Source organism: Alnus glutinosa, chromosome 8, assembly GCF_958979055.1.
Source record: "Alnus glutinosa chromosome 8, dhAlnGlut1.1, whole genome shotgun sequence".
Taxonomy (NCBI): domain Eukaryota; kingdom Viridiplantae; phylum Streptophyta; class Magnoliopsida; order Fagales; family Betulaceae; genus Alnus; species Alnus glutinosa.
Window position 1 is genome coordinate 2,321,763 of NC_084893.1, and position 22,904 is coordinate 2,344,666.

At 34.8% G+C, this 22,904-nt stretch overlaps 3 protein-coding genes across 3 annotated transcripts; all 3 read right to left on the bottom strand.

Moving 5' to 3' along the window:
* Positions 1-113: 113 nt before the first annotated feature.
* Positions 114-5,333, bottom strand: LOC133874500 (uncharacterized). Its single transcript, XM_062312334.1, has 10 exons — positions 5,121-5,333; positions 4,823-4,848; positions 4,580-4,670; positions 4,275-4,484; positions 2,741-2,863; positions 2,491-2,548; positions 2,254-2,327; positions 1,566-1,654; positions 1,407-1,479; positions 114-478 (listed from the first exon to the last, which is right to left on the bottom strand). The coding sequence occupies exons 1-9, from the start codon at positions 5,223-5,225 to the stop codon at positions 1,410-1,412; spliced, it is 846 nt and encodes a 281-aa protein (XP_062168318.1). The 5' UTR covers positions 5,226-5,333; the 3' UTR covers positions 114-478; positions 1,407-1,409.
* Positions 5,334-7,385: 2,052 nt separating this feature from the next.
* LOC133875120 (GDSL esterase/lipase At5g08460-like) lies at positions 7,386-10,745 on the bottom strand. The gene is made up of 5 exons (XM_062313126.1): positions 10,502-10,745; positions 9,991-10,121; positions 9,614-9,856; positions 8,369-8,621; positions 7,386-7,594 (listed from the first exon to the last, which is right to left on the bottom strand). The coding sequence occupies exons 1-5, from the start codon at positions 10,743-10,745 to the stop codon at positions 7,386-7,388; spliced, it is 1,080 nt and encodes a 359-aa protein (XP_062169110.1).
* Positions 10,746-11,077: 332 nt separating this feature from the next.
* Positions 11,078-22,300, bottom strand: LOC133876483 (uncharacterized). The gene is made up of 20 exons (XM_062314769.1): positions 22,118-22,300; positions 21,396-21,482; positions 21,210-21,278; positions 20,957-21,089; positions 20,793-20,839; positions 20,547-20,633; positions 19,272-19,333; positions 18,348-18,390; positions 18,172-18,252; positions 17,390-17,506; positions 16,294-16,399; positions 15,170-15,233; positions 14,751-14,799; positions 14,243-14,509; positions 13,998-14,159; positions 13,247-13,381; positions 12,520-12,666; positions 12,096-12,182; positions 11,622-11,690; positions 11,078-11,509 (listed from the first exon to the last, which is right to left on the bottom strand). The coding sequence occupies exons 1-20, from the start codon at positions 22,247-22,249 to the stop codon at positions 11,417-11,419; spliced, it is 2,037 nt and encodes a 678-aa protein (XP_062170753.1). The 5' UTR covers positions 22,250-22,300; the 3' UTR covers positions 11,078-11,416.
* Positions 22,301-22,904: the final 604 nt, after the last annotated feature.

The following is a 22,904-nucleotide window of genomic DNA, read 5'->3' on the forward strand; positions in this document are numbered from 1 at the left end:
AGGTCAGCCTATTGCACCCGATCGGGTCCTCAAAGTGGAAAGCCGCTTTAAGGCAGAACAACACCAATTAGGGGGGTCAATGGAAAAACGTTCCAAACCAGTAGAGAAAAAAATAAAAAATAGAAATTTCATATATCTCTACTGTTCCATTAACAATTGGCTCCTTAATAGGGAAAAAAGAGTTTACACCAGTAAATAGAACTCTAGCAAGGTTGGCTTCCAGGTTCCTTCAAACATTTCCAATGCCTTTCGTGACAAAATACAGATTTACAAAGAAATCTATTGGGAGAGAGTTGAAACATACATACATCATTATTTTTTGATAAGCAATTAACCCCAAGGAAAGAAAAAAGGGGAGATTCGAATTAATGATTTCTACTTCATGAGACATAGTCCCAACCGATTGAGCTACCCCTTGGAGCTACATCTTGCGATTATACTCCATGTTCACCTTACTTAATGATTGCAACAGCCTAACCTGCCACAAAAGAAAAATAGAGATGAACCCACGCATCATCTACTGCTATTATAGATAAACGACTCTATGTATTAAGCAGCACAATCAACCCATTCAGAGGAAAATATACATATTGAGTGCACTTGCTTTAATAAATTGGCACCCTAGTTACCCTAAAGGATAGCACACTCAGTCAGGAACCATAACTCTTGAACTCACCCTAGTCGTTCAGTGCAGCCCATGTTTTCAATAGCAGCCACTACATTGTCATAATGCTTTTAAGGGAATCCGGATATCACTATGCATTGTAACAAGTTCTCAGCTAGATCGAAGACCAATTGGTTTGTTAATGCCTTTTCATTCTCCCTTTTATTTTATGTTTTCAAAAAACAACTCAAAATACAAAACACTTAAAACTATTTTCACCTTTATATCACATAAGAACAATTTTTTTAAAAAAAAAAAGAAAAGAAAAGAAAGAAAAACACCTTCTAAAAAGCATTAACAAACGAAGCCAGTGTGTTTTTCAATAAAGGTCGTTAGACGGCTATAATGTTTATTAGGGTGAAACACCGGCGCAAATTATAGAGAATTACAAGGATATACCAGCATTAAGGTACAACAATAATTTCCTGACATTCTCAACAAATTTGTACGACAATCTGTCCTCATTAATATCTTTTTCTTTTTTTAATTCAGATGCTTTAAGTACAAAAATGTCATCTTTTAATTGAAAATTGTGTTAACCCTTTCTTGTGACTCTTTGAACCATTACACCAACAACTGAAAACTAAAGTAACACTGTTATGATCCCAAAGGCCATTATCTTGAAGCTTGACTTAAAAATCCAAGGATATATATATATACACACACACACACTACATTTTGTCAACCTCAGCAATCCATTCATGAAGTTTCTCATTTTATATGAGGTATGGGAAAAGGTTACCAGCTACGAGGGTTTTGTTTTCCCTCCAACTTTTGGGATGCGCCTAAGCTCTTGAGTTTTCTTCCTCATTTCACTGCAAAATACACAACAACAAAAAGTTACAAATAATCGTTGCATAAGCTTGTCAAATAGGAAATTGAAAAGGCTGAAAATGAGTACCTTTGGTGCAAATAAACAAGTAGATAAAAAATAGGGAGCAACATCAAAGTCAGTATTGAAATAGCCAGGTAGAATACACTTGTTTGCTTCTGCATAGATGAAACAATGGGATAGCTGACATAAAATATGAAAAAAAAAAAATTTAAAAATAACATTCAATATGCCAAAGGGTGCCTAGATTATTCTTTCTGCTGTATGGATTTGTGTGTGTGCGAGGGAGAGAGAGAGAGAGAGAGAGAGCTGACACAAAAATATGAAGAATTTTTTTTTTTAAAAAAATAACATTCAATATGCCAAAGGATGCCTAGATTATCTTTCTGATTTATGGATTTGTGTGTGCATAAGAGAGAGAGAGAGAGAGAGAGAGAGAGAGATGTATCGCCTGAAATTGCGAAACCTCTGGCACAGAAAAGGTTCTTTTTAGGAATTAACTGTAGTCATATGACCCTAAAGACCACTTTGGACTGCTTGAAAGAACAAGCCATCCAGAAAAGCATCATGGCTTAAGCAGGTAAAAACTTTTCTCTCTGAGCTTTCTGGAAGGCATGACAGAAAACCTATTCTGGACAAGCATCTATGCGAGAAGGAAAATGGAAACTCCCATGTTCTGTAATAATATTGACCAACATAAATGATTAAGCTCTACCCTAAAATCCAAACTACTGCAGAAAGAGAGTGAAAGCCTTACCCTGCCTCCCTTAGAAAAAGGTTTTTGTTTTCCAGAGCAGGTGTGAGCATCACAAAATTGGCGCAAAAAAAAATCTACCAGTACATCAGAATGTCAACATAAGATATTAGTAACAAGACATGCTGATTTTTATTTTTTTTCATTTCTTAAGAAAAGAAAATTTATAATATTAATGTCAACATACGTAAAAGTTACAGACACAAGACAGATTATCTTCTTGAATATATTAAAGAATACCATGAAGACGGCTTTCTGAGGGACCCTGGTTAACAGGAAAACAACTATCTGCAAGACTCTGCATGGAATATTAATAAATATAAGTAGCAAAATATATTAAAATTAAGAATGCAAGCAATTATATCTCCCATAAACAACCTCACATAAGTGGCGATTTTTTGCAGCAGCAGCAGGATTGCAATTGGTTTTGGGTGATTTGCAAAATATATTAAAATTAAGAATGCAATAAATTATATCTCCCATAAACAACCTCACATAAGTGACGATTTCTTGCAGCAGCAGCAGGATTGCACTTGGTTTTGGGTGATTTGGTATTCATCATGATGTCACAATGCAATGCCCCACATAAATCAGCCAAGCACTTGCTGTGACTCTGCATTCATTAAAAGCTTGTTACGTAATGTTAATACAATTTTTTTTAATGCAAATACCATAATTTCTAAATATTAAATGAAAAAATTAACTATTACACAATTTCTTGAAAACAGAATTCATGAATTCATTATCACATCTTGAAATCTAAAAGGCATGGCAGTTTCATCATGGCTAGCTTGACGTGAACTGCAGGCAATCTTACAGAATCAAAAGCAACTACAAATGCAATGTGCAATTTCCACCATTGTAGAATAATGATCAAATACCCTTCATAAAAAATGATCTAACATTTACGTTTATTTCTATTTTTTGTTTGAGAAATAAAAGATTTCACAATGCTATAGTACACACTTTATAGAACACTATCCTGTGAAAAAAACAAATTTGAAATTCAATCTTTAGTGCTGTATTAGGCATGTAATACTTTTCAATTTTTTTATTGATTTAAACAATCATCTTCATATTTCAAACAAATCACCTCATATAAGTAAATTTAAAGTTGAGCACAAGCCATGCAAACTCAACCAGATAATTATGAACTACAAGCATTGTGTTTTTTTTTTTTATATATAAGTAAAAATTCATTAAAAAGCGCAGAGGGGCGCAACCCTAGTACACAGGAAGTATACAAAGGAGCCCCTAATTAGAGGACCGAAACGAACAAGAAAGTAAAAAATCAGCGTACGGCATACTATCCAAGCTATGCGCCGACACCCAACGATATAACATATTAAGCACATTTCTACAAAGAGCCCCAGCCTGAACCTCCACATCCTCAAAAAGCCTAGAATTTCTCTCACGCCACAAACCCCACAAAACACAAAGAGGAACCTGCTTCCAAATACGGTGAACAGAACCACGACCCAGCAAAGTGCCCCAAGCACTCAATAAATCCAAGACACTACTAGGCATAACCTGAGTAGGGGTATTAAATTGATGGGACTCTTGGCCAACCCTACCGACCACTTTCTGAACTACCAGCATTATGTTGTCTATATCATGAAAATAAACCTTATGGGTTATAGGGAGTTGTATCATAACTTTGTCAAAGAATTAAACAAATAATTGTATAACCAATGAAATAAATAGATGTATCCAAGTAAATCTAAATCTGTAGTTCAAAATAAATATAATGCTAAATCATAGAGATAACAAGGAAGAGAAATACATAAACTATTTGATAACGGTAAGAGCATGGTCAACTCAACATGAAAATTTATGATTCACAAAGGGTCAACGAATCTTCCATTTATTTAAAATTAAATTATAACCAGGGCAGTTGTCATTTGTCAAAGAGCAAAAACACTTAAGAAGGTAACATTCTTCACATGGCGGAAATTTGAAGCAGCTTGTTTTTAGCAAATGAATGCTCCAGAACATATAAAGACAAGGAACCCAGGCCCACATACAACATTCAGTAGATTGTAGTGTCTGCTGTCAAAATGCTGATCAAGAAATTTTTCAGCACGGAAGCTTTTCTTACAGTATCCACACCGCCATTCGTTTACATCCACATGAATCTTGTGCTGCTCCTGATCCCTGAACAGATCATTGCCAGGATGAAGCCTACACTTACTTGAAATCTGATAGTCTTCTCGTTCCACAAACGGCATCAAATACTACACAAAGTGCGCAGAACAAAGTCATGGATGTTATCCAAATCCACAATTTCACATGATGTAGTCTAGTTATACTAAGAAAATTTTTGCCATACCTCCTCGATTACTTCCCAAGCTGCCTTACTCCTTTCTCTAGAACAATGTATCTCATGAGCTTGCTCTTGCTCTTGTTCTTGCTTAAGAGTTCTAACATAGAAAGCATAACACTTTCATGATCCTAATTGATAAAGCATTCAAGTAGACAGCTATCTTACTCAAACTCAATACTGAAATCCCACAATGATAATGAACCCAAATGCTAAGTTGTGAGCCTAATCTGACTAGGAAAGCAATATTACCTTGCAGCTGCAGATCCTTCAAAACCCTGAAGCACAAAATAATAAAAATAAAATTATCTCATTTGCACACTTTCATCCTATATATCTTACGTTTTTTTTAACACCATAAATCAAGCACCAAATCCATTACACAACAGCTATTACTTTCACTTAACCAAAATCACAATGAAACCCATTATTCAAAATATGAAATTGAAGCTACCCAACAAACCAAAATCCCTTTTTATGTTTTACTAGATTAGTTCAATTCCTTGTAGATGAAATCCTATATTTATGTGTTTGAGCTTTGTCAGAGTACCTGGTTTCGCCCTGTAAGAGGTGAAGCTGAAGAAGCGTGGGATATTTCTTGATGGGAAAGAGATACCAAGAGAAGAATTGAAGCGATTGCTGTGGCTTTCTTCATCTCTCTCCCAAGATTGGTCAGAGCTTGTGGGCTTTCTGCAAAACGCTTCCTGGGAAAGGACGGAAGCTTTCGAGGGACTCCGTTTTGGTATCCTGGAAGTTCATGTGGGTTTGTTTGGATGCTTGGAGTTTGACACTCCAGTCAAGGATAGGTATATTCCTGCATTGATCGAGAATGTCGTAATACCAGCAAAAAAGGGGAGTGTCCAATGGGGTAGGTCAAATATTATTTTATTATTTTTCTTTTTTAAGTGAATTTTATTGTCATATTTAATTTAAAGAACACTTATCTAGCGTAGGATTAAAGGCAACCCACTTATATATATACTATCAAACCCTTAATTGAGGGCTATACATGGACAAAATTTTCCTTTAAATTGGATTTCATGAAAAAAAATAAAATTAATTCAATCTATTAAACTTATATATGTTTTTATGGTACATAATTCTTACATGCATCAAATATTCTTAAGGACGAATGTTAGCTTAATAGACTAGTACTGCTTAATCTTGAATTGCAATATAGTAGTTAATTATAACTATTAAATCATCATCTATTTGAAAAGTTTAAACTAATAGGAAAAGAGAGAGACTTAACATTTAAATTAATATTTTAACACTCTTCCTTACGTGTAAGTTTAAATTCTCCTTTTAACAAGTGTAGGAGAAAACTGTGAAATTATGATTTGAACTTATCCCAAATTTTAAACTAATAAAAAATGATAGACTTCAAATTTAAATTAATATTCTAATTATAACAAACTACTGAATTTACCACCGGAGGCGGTAGTTCAATGGGCTCAACGCAATCCCCATGTGGTTAGGCACGCACTAAGAAGCGAGTTTGAATCGCGCAATGAAAATCAATCACTCCTAATTAGTGTTAGTCATCTTGGGTCTCACTGATGCCCTAGTGGAATTAGGTCAGGTTATTCGCCGTCTAGGCCCTTCCCGAGCAATGGCCTTTCTGCCCTTTTTTGATTAAAAAAAAAAAACTACCGAATTTAGTTTGACAGTTTGGCGAGAAGGCAACCAACCTCAAACAACCTAGTATAGATTAGTTTAGTTGGAAGGAAAGCAGTATGTAATGGACTGCTAAGAGAAAGAAAAGCCTTGAAAGAAAGAGAAAGGAATGAGATCAGAAGGCTGGCGATTCTTTTTGGGTCAAAGTTAGGTAACACAGATGAATTCATTTGTATATTTGTACTGTTGTTGCTTCTTTTGCTTGTAAGTTTTGTGGTGTTAAATATCCTATCTCTTTTGCATTTGTGCCCTTCCATGGCTTTTTGGTTTGCTGTGCTGCTGCTATATATATACCTCTTGCTCAATTGCATCTGAGAAAATCATTCCCAGCTAGCTACATGATCTGATAGGGCAAACCCTACACCCATCCCATCATTTTCTCCACACCATGAAGCTGACCATCTTTTCTCAAGCCCTCTACAAGGATATTAAAGACTTGAATGAAACATCCCGGCCTGCAGGCCGCATAGATAATCAATTTGCCATCTGTTGTTATGATAATCGAAGATTTGATCTCGTTAAATCATCAGTTTTCTGAAAGCTTAAGCTTTAAGTTTTTGGGATAACCGATGATTAAACGTGGTACCAGTTATCTCAAAAATACTGAGAAAATTTGTAATTTTTGAGTGTCTGGTCTGAAAATAGTTTGAGCTTTCTAAGAGATAGGTGGCTTTGTACTTCGATGGGACAAACATCATATTATGGGCTTTTACTAATAAATTAATATTATTAAGCCGTCACATAAATGAAGGTTACATAGATTTATCCAAATTAAGGATGTAATATAAGCACATGCACTTTGAGAATTATCACCAAATTGAGTGTACGTTGCTTTGTAGAATAAGATGGAAAAGATTTTATATATTTTGCTATTTTTTTCTAAGACGTTTTAGCAAAAAAAATTTTAAAATTAAATTATATATAATGAAAAAGCACGTGCATAACGGGGGTTTTGTTAAATAAACATTAACAAAACCCTAATCTTAATATAACTCAACGACTAAATCTTAACCCTAATTAATTTGACTGACTTTGCGCCAAGCTCATTATTAAATTATAAAACAATAAAACTCTTCAAATTTAAATAAAATATAAAATTAAATACTAATAACCTTATTAATTAAAAAAACTTAATTAACTATTTCTTTGTAAGTTGTTGGATGTTCATTGGAACGCATAGGCCGTCGCCGTTAAAACACTGAGCAGCAATTGTCTTGTATACTGCTTCTGTTGGGTGAATTGCATCGAAAAAGACACGTGATTTCCTGTCTTGGCATGGAGCTTTGTTTGGAACACACAGCCCAGATTTTGAAACCGAACAACATGGGTTTGCTGAATCTCTTAGCCCTGCATGTTAATTATATATAAGTCATCGCTCGATCGATCTACAAGTTACAAACATATATTCCAAATTCTTCCGTCTTTTGCTCCGAAGCAAAAATATTAACAAATAACTCAAAATATAAAATATTCAAAACATTTAGAGCATTCTCATCCGACTAGCCAAATGTTATTTTGCCAAGCCGAAATGCGAGCTAAAATGGAAGCAAAATGAGCTGTATCTGGCTCAACAATTTGGAGAAACATTTGGTGAGAGCTTCTACCATGCTTAATTACCAAATTTGGTGATCAGCACCGTCCACCCACGGACTAAATGTAAAAACAAAGCATTTTGTTAATTTTGAACATTCTCTCTCCTTTCAATAAAGAATAAAGAAATCATTGAGAAATAATATTTAAATAAAAGAGTGAAAATGGATAGTTAAAATAGAAAGCCGGATGTAAGTGATTTGAAAATTAACTTGATATATAGTTAGAATAGAAAAATGTGATTTTTTTAAAACTAAAAATAAGAGCAAATTTGTTGAGCCGGACGTGAATAATCTCATACTAATCAAGACCATTGAAAAATGTGAATCCCGGCCACCAAAAAAAAAAAAACATTTTATATAACCTTTATATCCCGTTAAAACACTAATTTATTGGAAACTAATTAGATTGAAAATCGATCTCTAGATGCAACTTGTTAATTAATTTCTCTCATTTTGTCACAATTTAATTAATATATCTCAGCGGATTTGTGAATTAAAGGGAATAATTAAGGGAGAGGATCGGACTCACCAAAACGAGTAGGATTTGCCACCAAATCGTTCATCAATTGGTACCTCTTTCCCAGGACGAAAGTTGCGTTTCTGACAGATTTGGCCGCTCTCTGAAGCATAACTCCCAGCTTGTGATTGTAAGTTTCTACATAAGAATTCACTCTTTTTCCGCATTTACTTGGTTTTACTGTTTCTAGGAAACCCGGTTCACACCCCATTGCATCCATCTCAAACACCACAAATTTTCTTGCTCCTAAATGATACAAATTATCCTGCATGCATATAATTAAAAACGTACAACATCATCAGATCGAGGAGACTATATATATATATAAATAATAGTTTGTTTGTTTGTGATAATTAAGTATTAATATTTAAATTTAATTTAGTATTAGAACGTACATAAGTTTTGAGTTCAAATTATAACTCTACAGTTTAGTACTCTCATTTGAGTTAAATATTTGACGTGTTAGCTAGGTTTCATTTGTCATGAGAAAAAGTTTGGAGATTTTAAAGTTTTAATTAAATGATTAAATTAACCATTTTATTTTAAGTTAAGCTTTTGGAATAAGTTGTGGTTTTACAATTTGCAGTTATGATCAACCACTATTTTTTTTTCTCATTAATTTCTTTCTTAAACCTCTCTACTTAATTATTATCAATATATATACACGTTAATATATATATATATATAAAGAAAATTACACTTACCTCCTCAAACTACCATCAAAATTTGCAATGCTCCATCAAACTAATTAACTAGTCCTTTCAATTAGCCCCTGGATCACCGTTAATTAGGATTTAATTTCTAGTTAACTTAGACGGAAAACACATCACATGACCTGCACATGATGTGAAATATCCATTATACCCCCTATGAGATATAGGAAAATATAATTATGTCCTTAGATAAATTTTTTTTTTTTTTAAAAAAAAAAAAAAGTTATCTAGCCATGCATGGAGGTCATGACCAAAAACTGGTCGTGGGTCTTCTCGTGCATGTGCCTTTTTAAATATATATATATAAATCGTACAAGAGTATTATTGTTATTTTAGGTCGATCTTGTGCATCCCACATGACCATTTTGTGTCGGTTTTAACAAAAACTCTAACGGAGAAGCTTAAATCAAAGGGTTAGGTAGTTTGGAGAGAGGAACATATATTACAACTTTTTAAAGTTCGGAAGACATTGCTAAATGCGTAGAAGTTATATATATATATATATATATAGAGAGAGAGAGAGAGAGAGAGAGGACTTAATTACCAGTAATTGGCTTTGGAGATTGTCGAGAAGGAGGTCAGAAAATTGTTTCATATCATAAATCTGACTGCTCTTGTATTGATTTGAAAGATAGTTGTGGGAATAATCGTTGCTGCCAACAATAACAAGAAAAATAGACTTTGACAAGTATTTCCGGAGCTCAGCTGCTCCAAAATGCGATGGCAAATATTCTTCAACTGTCTTTCTAAACAACTCGATTTGCTTCTCCATGCTCAACGTTACCCCCTGCATGCATGCATGATAAACTTGATTCAGAATAAATATCTTTCTAATTAAAACATGCATGCATGTTATAGAAAAAGAAAACTACCATGCATGCATGCATGCAGAAAATACGTATAAATTGATCATTCTCTTACATGATCAGCAGTGCCAGTTTCAGAACGAATCCCAGCCAGGCCAGATGCATAGTTAAAACCCTCGTAGGATCTGTCTGTTCTAGTATTCACAACCAAGAACGGTCGGGGGCTTTGTAAACCCAGCGATTTAGCTGCATTAATTTGATTCCAAAGTCAAAATGATTCTTGATGGCATGAGTAATACTATCCGTACATATGTTTCCTTACGCGCTGACATGATACTGTTACGTCAACCAAAAAAATTTGCAGACCCTGATCTCCTAGTCTGCGTCACCCCCAATTAATCACCACACGCGTGATGATGGTGGATTGTGACCACCAGATCACTAGCTAGATAGGACGTTAGGGGTGATGTGATCACCTCCAAAAGTTTGGTTTGGGTGGCCGGAGTACGTTACATTGCCATGTCAGTGCGTAAGCTAGCCATACGTAAATTGATCATACTACCATGCAAAACATATATACCCAATTAAGTTGATTATAAGCGCTACTTGTTATATATCAAACTTACCAACGAAATCAGCAATGGTGAATCCATTTGTGGCCCTGCCCGTCGGTCCGGCGGCAGGAAAATCTATGCCGTAAGGTGCATAATTTGCTTTTCCATTTGTGTTTAGCTTATTATCGTTGCCGGAAACAACAGCTGAGTCTCCAAATACGTACAAAGCAGGTGCAAGTTGAGCTTGAGACTCAACCATGCAAAAGAACAAGACCCCAACAATGAGAACGACAAGAGGCATGAAAAACCTGTCCATTTTTTCTTGTATTTACTCTAGCTCGAGTTTTTTTCTCGATCTCTTTGCTGTGCAAAACTTCAGGGGCTACTTACATTTTTTGAGAGGTTATAGGCATGCAGTTGTGCGCATTTTCCGTTGAGTTTGGATTAAAATAGCATTAATTCAAATAGAGAAGACATATTCAAAGAAGCTATGGCTGAAAACCCGAGCTTTGCTTTGGCATAACCAAATCAATCTATTGGACAAGGATCCTCTCCATTTCAAATGAAACCTTAAGCCCAAAATGATTAATAGATCATTTTCAATTAGAAGAGTCATGGATAAGAGTAGAATTAAGAGGTTAGACACGATTAATTAAATTGGTCATATTCGTCTCCACATTTGTCTTCTACAACTCATTGCAAGCTCCCAACACTCCCAAATTAAGACCAAAATAGAACACTAGCTTATAATCCAGCTTCAGGAAATTCACTAATACATAACAAAATTTTACCCAATCAAATAAAAAAAAAAAAAAATTTGATAAATGACACGACTAAATTTAAAAAAGAGAACTCGCACACATGCACACGAGCAAACGCACGTCTTAGTGCATGTGTGGGCACATCAAGGGGATGTAACAAATACTAATTTTACAACTAAAAACATATCACACTTCATGGCATACATTTTGTTAGAACTGTTGAGGATTAATGCTTATTTTTCTTTTTGCCTCTCTTCTTTGAACTAGTTTCAGGCCCTTCTTCCTCTTCAGCCTTCTGTTCTGCCTCTAATATGGCCAGCTGCATTATGTACACAAAGAAGAGAAAAGAAAATATTATTTAAATTTAGATGGTTTTATTCCCAGGCAGAAGCCCTATATGAACCCTTGAGATACAAACCAAAAAAGTTTACCTCATCAAGAATTGGTTTAAGTTCCCGGAATCGAGCTTCGGCAAGATCAAAACCGTCCTTGCGGAGCTCCTGTAAGCCAAGACAATTTTATGTCACACATACATGTATACGCTCACCGGTACATTCATTTTCAGTGCTCTATGCTTTACTTGGGGAATCAGTAAAATTGGGGTTACATATGTTCGAGATGAATCTAAACCGAAGGATCTGTATTTCCCCATCTAAACTGAAGCACCGGTAATAACTGAAACCCATATTATTAGTATTTTGTTTATGTTTTACTTTAAGTTGGAGCCGGGGAAAAACCCTTTAATAAGTAAGTTGTTTTAAATGAGCCAAAAAACCACTTTCCAGATTTCTTAATTAACCAGTAGAATAAGAATATATAACAAAAAGCAGAAGAGAGAACATGTAGTTAATTACTAGAAGAAAACAGAACTGTACATAAATGGATTTACGAGGAAAAGAACAGACCTTCCCAGTGTGTTGAGTATGTTCGTGAGCTGCCATTTGCCAGTACATATTTGTACGTCTATAGAAATCCTTCAAGGATTCTCCAGGCTTCAGATAAAAGATTACAAGCTATCAGTTGACAAAATTATGGGATGAAGCAAATAATATATTCGAAGCCTGAGGTTGTATTGGGATGAAGAATTTGGAAAAAAGAAAGAATTTTGCAATGACGGGATTTAAACTGATGGGAACTTCAATCCCACCATTTAAGTTTCCCTATTCGAATGAGTATACTTCAAAATGGAGAAATTAGAGTATCATAGTAGTTAAAAGGATTATAGAAATGGTGATGATGATGACCTAGTGTACGTCATGGTATTGGTAAAAGTACCCCAGTCTAAAAAGAATTTTTTTAGATCATATATAGCCACATATGTAAAAGTACCACTGGGGTTCTTTGCGAATCCGAAAGGCCTAGACTGGCTCTGATCTGCTCTATCCTGGCCCGTTTTTCCTTTCTTCTTAGATTCTTTCCCTTGCCTTTGATCAAAGCAACAGCATCTCCCATTTGAAGATCCCCATCACTCCTAGCCTACAAGCACAGAAGAGTGAAGCCAAAATTCAAATAACCAGCAGACTTTTCTTGAGTTTTATCCAATATATTAAAATAAAATAATTTTTTTTTTAAAAAAAAGTAGAAACCGAAACATCTGATTTATGCGGAATATCAGCAGCTCGCCCACACTCATGAGGGTTTAAAAGATCGCATATTTGAATGACTTTATGGTACATAAAAAAATCAAGTATTCAAGATTCCCATAAAATCGATAATATCAAAATATTGTATGACTCGATTGATATTAGTGACACTTCTGAAAAGCATTTATTTCCCATTACAAACTGAAATGCTAAGCTCTTCATATCGGGGGGGTGGGGGGGCAGAAGTAAAGGGATCTATGATGATAAATGCAGTCAGGATGAAATTATGCATACTCAAAATTTGAGTTGGAAGAAGAGGAGAAAACAGGAACCAAGATTTCAAAGATCAAAATTTCTTGCAAGGGGAGGGGGATGTTTAGGGTTTGCTATTAACATGTAAAACAGTGAGGGCACCTAACTACTAAAAACAAAACAAGTATTTTTTTCTCAACAAGGAAAACAAGAAGATGCACCTCCATGTCGTCGTCATCGTCATCATCATCATCAGTAGTCTCTTCACTGTTGCTATCACTATTGCATTCGTCCTCACTATCATCTTCATCCTCATCTTCCTCCTCTGAGGCTTCTACCCATTCAGATTCCGATGCCTGTATCAGGAAAATAAACAGTAGTCAGGCTAAACAGACAAAATTTAACAAAACAATGATGATCGATAGGATTCTTTTCACAATGTTTCTCAGTATCAACCAAGTTGGATATGCAAAGACAATATTAAAGAAGTCAACAATATGGTAATGGAGTAATTTAAAATAACCATGACAATTAAGCCACGACATCAGCTTCAACGTGAAATCTCATAGTAAAAAGCCAAACAATCAATTTCTAAATTGATTGCAATATCTAGCCTTGTAACCATAAGAATTGGTTCAGGATAGAGTTGAGAGGTCACAAACAATAAGGAACTAGATTTACAAATTTCTCTCTCCTTTTTATGCTTTTATAAGGTAAGCCTATAAAGACAAGATTATGTCTTTAAAAAATATTGTGAAAAAGAAGGATACCCACTCAGCATATAATTTTTCTATTAAAAAATTAAGCCAAGCAATCTTTGCCAAAGGTGTCATTGACCCATGGGGCTCAAACATAACTTCATACAACATTTAAGAGTAGAGTACAATAGTGCATCATCTTACTACTCTGCCATCTAAAAACCACAGAAGATAGCGATAAGCATTTATATGTAGAGAGGGAAGCAGAACAAACCGGTATGATGCACTTCCACTCATCTAGTTTGCTGAGATTAAGGGAATGCAAATCATCAAGCGAAATTTCTTGATCTTTAACCTCCATCATGCCTCCATATATGTATAATGTATCTCTTCCAACAACCATGCACGAGTTAATGCGCCCACAGGGTTTCACTATCTAAAAATTTGCACTAGATTAATAACCCAATTGTTGGACAAATCTAACTGCACATGAAAAAATCTCAGTCCAGCATGACAAACCTCTGGCAAAACAGAACTTTGCATATCCAATTTAGCACTAGATTCATGAGACTTTCCACCAGATTTGGCAGCCAACCCTTCATTATCGACGGTCACGGCTGTTGCCATATCCTGAGATATCTCATCAATGTTGTTTTCCATGTCACCTCTTTCATGGTACTCTGAATTCGCATCTTCACCATTTGCTGCACACTCCTCTTGTTCAATTGGATTTGTCTTACCATCAAGATCCGCATCAGTATCTTTCTGACCAGAAGTTCTTTTTAACTGCAAAACGGCAATGCAAAGTGTAGCCCCTATTAAAAAAAATCTTAAATGAATGATTTCCATATTATATAAGCATTGAATATAAATAGAATTTTCAATGAGAAAACAAATTTTGAGACAATTAACTGGTAGATATCCTCATTAAATATATTCATTTATTTGCTCACTCTATGTGTTCTGATCCTTTAGAAGCATGTTTAACTATACCTCATTTTCTTCTTTTTTAATAAATAGATTATACCTTAATTTTATCTTTTGTTGACTTCTCCTTCCGTAGCTCCAGTGGGTACCTATATACAGAAAATTAATACTTTTAAGTGGCACAAACTAGAAGATCACATTCTCATCTAAAGGATTCATTGCCAGTAAGCAAACTCACAAGTCATTCATTATTGAAGAATGATTAGAGAGAGAAAGAAAGATACAGATTAGTCGGGAAAAAGAATACTATGACATTGCTACGGATTAAAAATATGAACATATTACGTTATAAAGAAAACAAAATAGGCCTACAAATAGCAAATTTTTACAGATATCCAAGATTTAACTGAACCGACTCAAAGTGCCAAATGATAGCCATAGAATATGTCAGCTTAAGGGCTTTGACCACGAATTGAATAATCTGAATCGTTTATAGAAATAATCTCAAGAAGAACTTACCAGCGATGGTTGTCTAACTGGAAGCCATAAAGTTCATTCAGGAACAAGCTCATTATTACATCACCTGCAAATTTGGGGAAAAAAATAAGCACCCACCGAAAAAGGAAAGGACAATCATGAAGTCAGAGACTTTTTTTCTACGACAGGGAACCCCCCCCCCCCCCCCCCCCAAAGTAGGGCCACTTCGTGTACCTACCCCTGAATGGCAAACCCTAGACCCGTGCAAGATGCCCTCCACCCCAAGGTTGCCATCAAGTCCAAGGCCTTCACCACTTGAGCCAACCCCTTGAGGTTAGTCAAAGACTTGACATTATAAGAAGCATTAATCTAATGTGAAGTAGTGAACAAAATTAAACTCATCAAACAGAAGAAGCCACCAATTCAACTCAACAAAGCCCTAACCTATTCATTTGAGCTCAATGACAACACTCGTATTTCACAATTCTGTTTCAACCTAATAAACCACGGACAAACAAGTTTTACTTAATACCTTAACTATTGTCTCCTTTTTTTCCAGTCATGATTAGTACCTTCAACCAAACCATTTCACTTTTCACATATGCATACATTGGTCTTCACCAAACATAGTGAAATACATAAATGCACTTAACTTTCTACCGTCTTGCTCCCACTTGGTGCTACCCTACCATCTGACAAGCATTTTTGTCACTAATTTGTTCCTTTTACATTCAAAGAATGGTTCAACGTTAGATAGATGGCTTCCAAAGAGACAGCGGGTTAGAGGTCACAAGTTCAAGCCCACAAGGAGTAGGGACTCAGATGAAATATATTATAATATTCTTATGAGTAACAAAACTATAAAACCACCCAAAAAAAAATCCCACTTTGATGGGTGATAACCAAGTCCAGGAGTGACCAATTTATAATTAAGGATTGACCATATATGTAAGGCACAGGTTGAGGGTTTGCCTTTCAAATTTCTTAGGGCTTAGTTTCATATGATATCTGCGCAAGGATGCATGCCACAAAAGCACAGATTTGATATAGAAAGCAAGTGTGAAGAATTCAACAAAAAGGTGTACATTCCTGTAAAGATTAAAAAATAAAATAAAAAATAAAAACACCTGATAGAAACACAGTACAACAGACAAGAAACAACTAACCGTCAACTTCCATATCCACCACACCCCCAAATAGCAAAGCCCGCCTCTTATGAACACACATGGCAAACCCAGCACGAGGCCCAGGAGGCATCCCACTTTTCTTTACCTGTTATAAAGGAAATGATATTAGTAACAATAAGACACATTTAGCAATAACTCACCAAATGAGAACCTGAAACATGAAAGATGCATGAAATTTCATGATAAGGTAAAACAGTATAGAAGTTGTTTGCTCATATTGCATAAGTCATTTATTTTTATAAAATATTCAAACAAAGCTAAAATAAGAACATAAGAGTCTAAAAATGTCATAATATGATTATTGTACCGAAAGGATTGCTCTCGTTTCAAGAGACAGCAGCTTCAGGCTTCCTTAAGACGGTATGAAATTGTAAAGACAATTACACTGAATAGTTAACCCACAATCATGGCACAGCTTCAGTAAATGCAATAAAATCAAGGTTTTCTCTACATATATCATATTTTAAGAAACAAAGCAAAGAAATAATGGAAAAATAATTCTGTATTAATATTAAAGAAAACAGAATGGAAAAGCATGGTCAAAAAGAGAGTTACGTATGTACAACTCATATGCCAAGGAGTCAATGAAGAAGGGTGTAGATGATCACTAATTTAATCTTGTCGAGTAAATCTGCTTATAGAACTACAGAAACTAAAAAGATGCAGCTGTAATTTAATGTCCATAAACGAAAAGGTAAATAATAATAGAATATTGCAATTCTAGGTACAACAGGCTAAGGTCTAGAGGAATTAGTATTATTTTTTTAAAGGAAAATACAACTCACACTCCATACAGGAGTATGCCTGACCATCCACCCTTCGTTTTTGAGAAGGGGGGGGGCGCTCATGATCCTTTCTCATTGATGAAATAGTCAATATATGATTTACATATAAGATAATTTTGTCAGAAAATTACAAAGATCACCTTTTGCTTTTCATAGACAAGATGATGAAGTGCAAGTGACTTCTTCATAATTGTGTCTGTTATCATCACAAAACCAAGCTTGCCTTTCCATTCCAACACACATCTATATATATTCTTTGAAAAAACTAAAAAGGCATTGAGATTACAGACCTTGCTCCATTCCCAAGTCCTGGGATCAAGGGACCACATGTCTGAATGAACAATTCCTTTCTCAGAACTGTTCTTATCAGATGAAATCTCTTTGGAATAGCCACCGTATAAGAAAATCTGCAATGTCAAAGGCACTCTGTAAAATATATGGTTTTATTTTTCTCCTAAAATCACTTCGGTCTAGAGATGGCAACTTCATCGAAAAGGATAAATTAAATCATAAACACAATATAAAGAAGCTAGGACTGACAAGAATATTAATTAAGCAGTCACAAAAAATCTTCTTCCTTTCTATTTTTCCTTTTTTTAGGGGGGTTGGGGGCGAGGAGGTTGGCATACTTGTGACTCTGTCAAAAATTGAGAACCAATCTTAACAGCATGCATCAAATTATGACCATTTATGTAGATAAATCACTAGAAATCCTACATCATCTCCAAGCGGAATCTCAAATTTTCTTTAGAGAACCTACCATAACAAAATAAATATAACAATAAGCCATACTGATACAAAGGAAGAATTGTTATCATTTCTCAAAAATACAACTCATATTAATACTGGGACACGATAGAAGAGTAACATTTGCAAAATTTATGAAATACCCCAAAAGTACAGCGAATAAATTCCTCCTGAAGTCCAGCAAAATTCAACATTTTGATGGATAATTATATGCCCACAGCCTTGGTAACACATCTTGGTCAAAGTATGGTAGATTTACAATGCAAACTAAAAGGAGGGAGTAGCTCCATACTACCATAATAAAGTGCATTTCTAAATCACTGACCTCGTCTTGGGAAACAAAAAACTGAAAACCACTACGAGCACTTGGCCACATCGATCCAGGCCTAGGCTTTATTTCTTGCCACTACAATACAACATGCACTAGCATCAGTTTATGGACAGAACCGTGATAGATAAGCATATTACTAGCCTACTACAAAGGGGGCCAAAAATTTCCACCTTGAACTGATCCAGGTCAAAAATATATAAATCATTATAATACCTGCACAAATTGTTTAAAAGAGATGCATTAACGATCATATGGCAGAAAGAAATGACATTAAGTGTATAAACACAAATTAGTGTTATTGTTGTAGAGATTTAAAAAGAAACATATTCTATTTTTAGATGGAGCACAACAAACCATTCAGGAAGACAAGAACTCAATAGTTTTCATCTTAAAAACATATATTGCAAACAACATCAACAATAAAACAACATAATTAAAAATCCCAATTCCAAGACAACTGACAAGTATATAAGATAAGATAAAAAGATTCTGATTCTTGGTTCAGCCTCCATCTGTTAGAGAACATTCAAATACTTTGGTTAAGGTTCTCCAAATTCCAGAAGTTTTGAAACCTACATCTCTTAGGCAAAAAATTTTGATAGTTATCCTCAAACAAAAAGATGTACTGTGAAGGAGACATGAATTTAGGAGTTAAGATTCAATAGTGATTTGGGAGTTGAGATTCTCGCATTTGCCTTCTTCCAATAAGGCTCATGCTTTCGGATGTTCCTACAACTGTTTAATGTTATTTATATTTTTACTTACTAAAAAAAACTATTCATCCAAAAAAGGAAAAAATACATGAATTCTTTCAATCAATTTAAAACATCTAAAATCTTCCCAGTTAAAGAGAATAATCCCAAAGCAGTTATTAAGAGACTAGAAATACACATAAGTCAAAATCCCTTCAAAGGTTAAATGTCTCTAGAAATGTTTTACAGAAACAGATATGTGACAAAATAAACTTAGAATTAGAGTCCCTATAGTGTTTTGGGACAGAGCCTTAAAAATTTAAGCAAACAGACAATCAACACCGATCCATAAGTAACAATGATGAAATCTTCAACAATATTGATAAAGACCCATCAACAAACCTCACTTCTCTAAGAGTATCGTAGAAGCCACCGAAAACAATAATCTTGTGCTTGTATAAAACCTGTAACAGAACCATAAAACATTATTGAAAAGAAAAAAGGTCCATATGAGACAAGGACAGGGCTAGAAAATAATTTATGGAATTGTGTTAAAACCTGAGTGACCAGAAAGATGATATAATGTAAGAAATCTGGACATGATTGCATTCAAAAATGAATTGAGCATAAAGCTAAAATGCCTATGACTTTGTTATTCAACAAGAAAGGAAAAGATAAATACTTGTGTGCATAATATGTTGATCAGCATGTGCGAAGGTTGGTGTGCTGTGGAGAGAGAGAGAGATTTTGAAAGTTCCAAAGAGTAAAACTAGCAACTAGCAACTAGCAAGAAAGTTTGAGCAAACTAGGCAGTAGACAAAAAGATGCAAATTAAAAGCAATCCATAAAAGATGTAAGTGCCAATAGTATATGAAGAATATTGCAATACATTAACTAGTCAACAATTTGAGGGAGGCTGCCCTGTAACTGCCCAGAACATTTTACATATTCTATGAGCATCTACATGGCACAAACTTGATGTCTTATAACAAAGACAGACTGGAGAGCCAACTAATACAAATAGCATCAATGAGAACCGAATAGCATGGTCCTAACTTTTCTAGCTTTCAAATACATGTAGGACTTTTCTAAATAAAATTTGCCCCTAATTTAACTGGACCAGATTAGTGAAAGAAAGAGGTGCTAATTTTTCCGAATATAATCAAAACAGGTTTAACCACAAACGCATTATTTGATATAATGTATGTTCAATCCAGCTACATCCTGAGAGCATAATGTTTTTCTTATTGCTATTTGTCTTTTTTAAGTTTCAAACTGATACTAACTGAAGCCTTTTTTTTCTTTTCTTTTCAGATAAGTACTACTAACTGAAACTTTTGTTGGCATGTCATATCAAATTTATTTGGAACGTTCATGTTCAGCAACATTATTTTTGGGCACGCTGCATTTGTTTAGATATGTTTGTTCAAGTAAACTTAGAAGTTATGAGGTTATCAATTATTGCTTCTATGTTGCTTTAATCCAGTACAAGTCTCAGTTCCTTTTTACCCAAATGTAATATAACGTGAACCAATGTTACAAATCCAATCTTAATATACATTATGTTTCCAATTGATGCATTTCCTTGTAATTTAACTGCATTGCTTGAAATTGGTATAGTTAGGATCCTAACTAATTAATCAAACGGTGTGTCAATCTAAAGCAACCTGAACTTACCATTCGATGACCTGAGCGCGGACTAGGGCACCCTTTTAGATTTAGTTGTTCCCATTGATTTGTCTTCAGGTCCAACATCCAAAAGTCCTATGACAACAAAATCAAAAGGGAACGTTTTTACCTTAAGCACCAAATTGACTGACACACTGTTAAAAAAGTTCAAAACCTAATCTATAATGAACCATGTATTCTTGAAAAAAAAAATTAAAAAAAAGAAAAAGAAAAGCAAGATGGCATAGGTTTCACCTTGTAGTGATGGAACCTCTCTTGATTCGGGGATGTAAACTCACCACCTGATGACAAAAGAATGCAACTATATACATGACGCAAAAGAAACTAAATGTGTGTGATCCCATGTCTGTGTGTGTCTGCAAGTTTGTGCTTATTAAGCAAAAATGTTATTGCTTTACCAAAGATATAGAGATAATTCTTCCAAGCAACTGTCTGATGAGCACTACGAGGAGGTGGACTATTAGGGCTTGAAATTAACTTCCATTCCTGTTTTTCCACATCATACCGGTAAAGATCACCATACACAAATGTCTGCAACAGTTCAAGTTAACATAGTATCTCATGAGTAAAAAAAATAAAAAATTGTAAAACACAAACATCCTTTTTCTTCAAATGAAAAAATTGTTCACACCGATGATAGTAGGACCTAACCTTGGTACCATTGTAGAATTCACCCCCATAGAGGATCAGTTCTGTCTCTTTCAAGGGATTAATGTTTAGCTACACAATAAGTCAGCACTATCATCAAAGAAATATTTTAATCATATGGGCAAAAGAAAAAAAGACAAAGAAGGGCACACTCAATAAAATTGCTAACAACTAAGGTAAGAGCATTACCGTACAGTTGGATCGGGGAGATGGCGCTGGGACATTCTCCTCGACATGGACTTCCTTCTTCTTTGCTTCCTCCTTTTGTATACTCAACTGTGGAATCAAATGCATCCATTAAAATCATAAACTTCAAGAAAACATTCACTTCTTCATATTTTTTTGAAGCAACTATAATATTACATTGGCACCGATATGAAACATGGCCGTTCAATTCATAAACTAAACTTAATTTGAGCACATCTCTTTCTGATAAACCGCATTACATCTAAACATACAAAACGCTCCATTCGTTTCCGCAAAGAACAAAAACCCAGAACTCGGATTCTACAAAATATAATTCCAAGCCTTCATTTAACTCAAAAGGATATGTGGCACAAGAGCTTGATGATATCCTATTACAATTTTCCGGCTCGCCACTAAGAAAGAAAGCATCCCTTTACACCTAAAACCATTTTCTCTCAAAAAAAATTCCAAGATTGACTTTCCAGTGCAACAACTGACAGAAGATAGCGCAAATTCTAAACACTGTAATCAAACAACATACGGTTTTCAATTTTCAATCAAAGAAGTTCAAACCTTTTGTCTAAAGAGAAGCATAATTTCAACCATTCTCAATAGACCCACTAATGTATGCAACAAACTCAGCCGAATTTACTCATTTTCAATTAGTAATTGCTTCAATAAAAAAACAGACTTTAGGTAATATTGAAAATACTGAATGAGAGTACCAAAATGGCATCGATGTCATCCTCGGGAGAGAGCTTCTTGGACTCTCTGCGGGCTCTCTTTTCATCTGCTTTCGCTGTTTTCTTCTCCGTTTTCTCTTTGCCTTTCCCGGGCTTCTTCGTTTTTTTTCCCATCTTTACCAGCGCGCGGGCGGCTCAAGCTCTCGGACCAGATTACCAGGGGAGGGAGTGAGACACATTATATAAATGGCCGTGTTGGATCTAGACGGTGTGTCGTTTTGTAATGGGCGCAGAACAACGAACCGTTTTGTGTCAAGGGGATAAGCAAATAGCCTAAGCGAACCTTTTTTTCTTTTTTCTTTTTTTTTGGGTGATGGATTCGCCCTCGAGGACATTGTTAATTATACACGTGTTAGGGTAAAATGGTTTGAGTCCCGCATTAAAAATATGTTATAAATGGGAGTAATTAATATAATATAGTTAGCCTAGAGCTCATAATCTTAAGCTTTTGGGTTTAATAATAAAAGTTATATGATGGGTTCACTAAAATACTTCATCGGGTTTCAATGATTCAATATCCTTAAGAAAAATTGAATTATGATATATTAAATATCACTCGACACTCACACTTATGACATATTTTCGACGTGGGACTCAAACCTTTTATCCTCCCACGTGTAATGTGTGCTCAACAATATATAAAATACCCAATAAAAAAAATTCTTCTCTAGTTTATCTACTTATTTTTCAATACAAACTCCAACAGATTATCTATTATCTTATGTATTTTCTTTTAAATATTATTTTTCGTGTTCTTTTTTTCTTATAT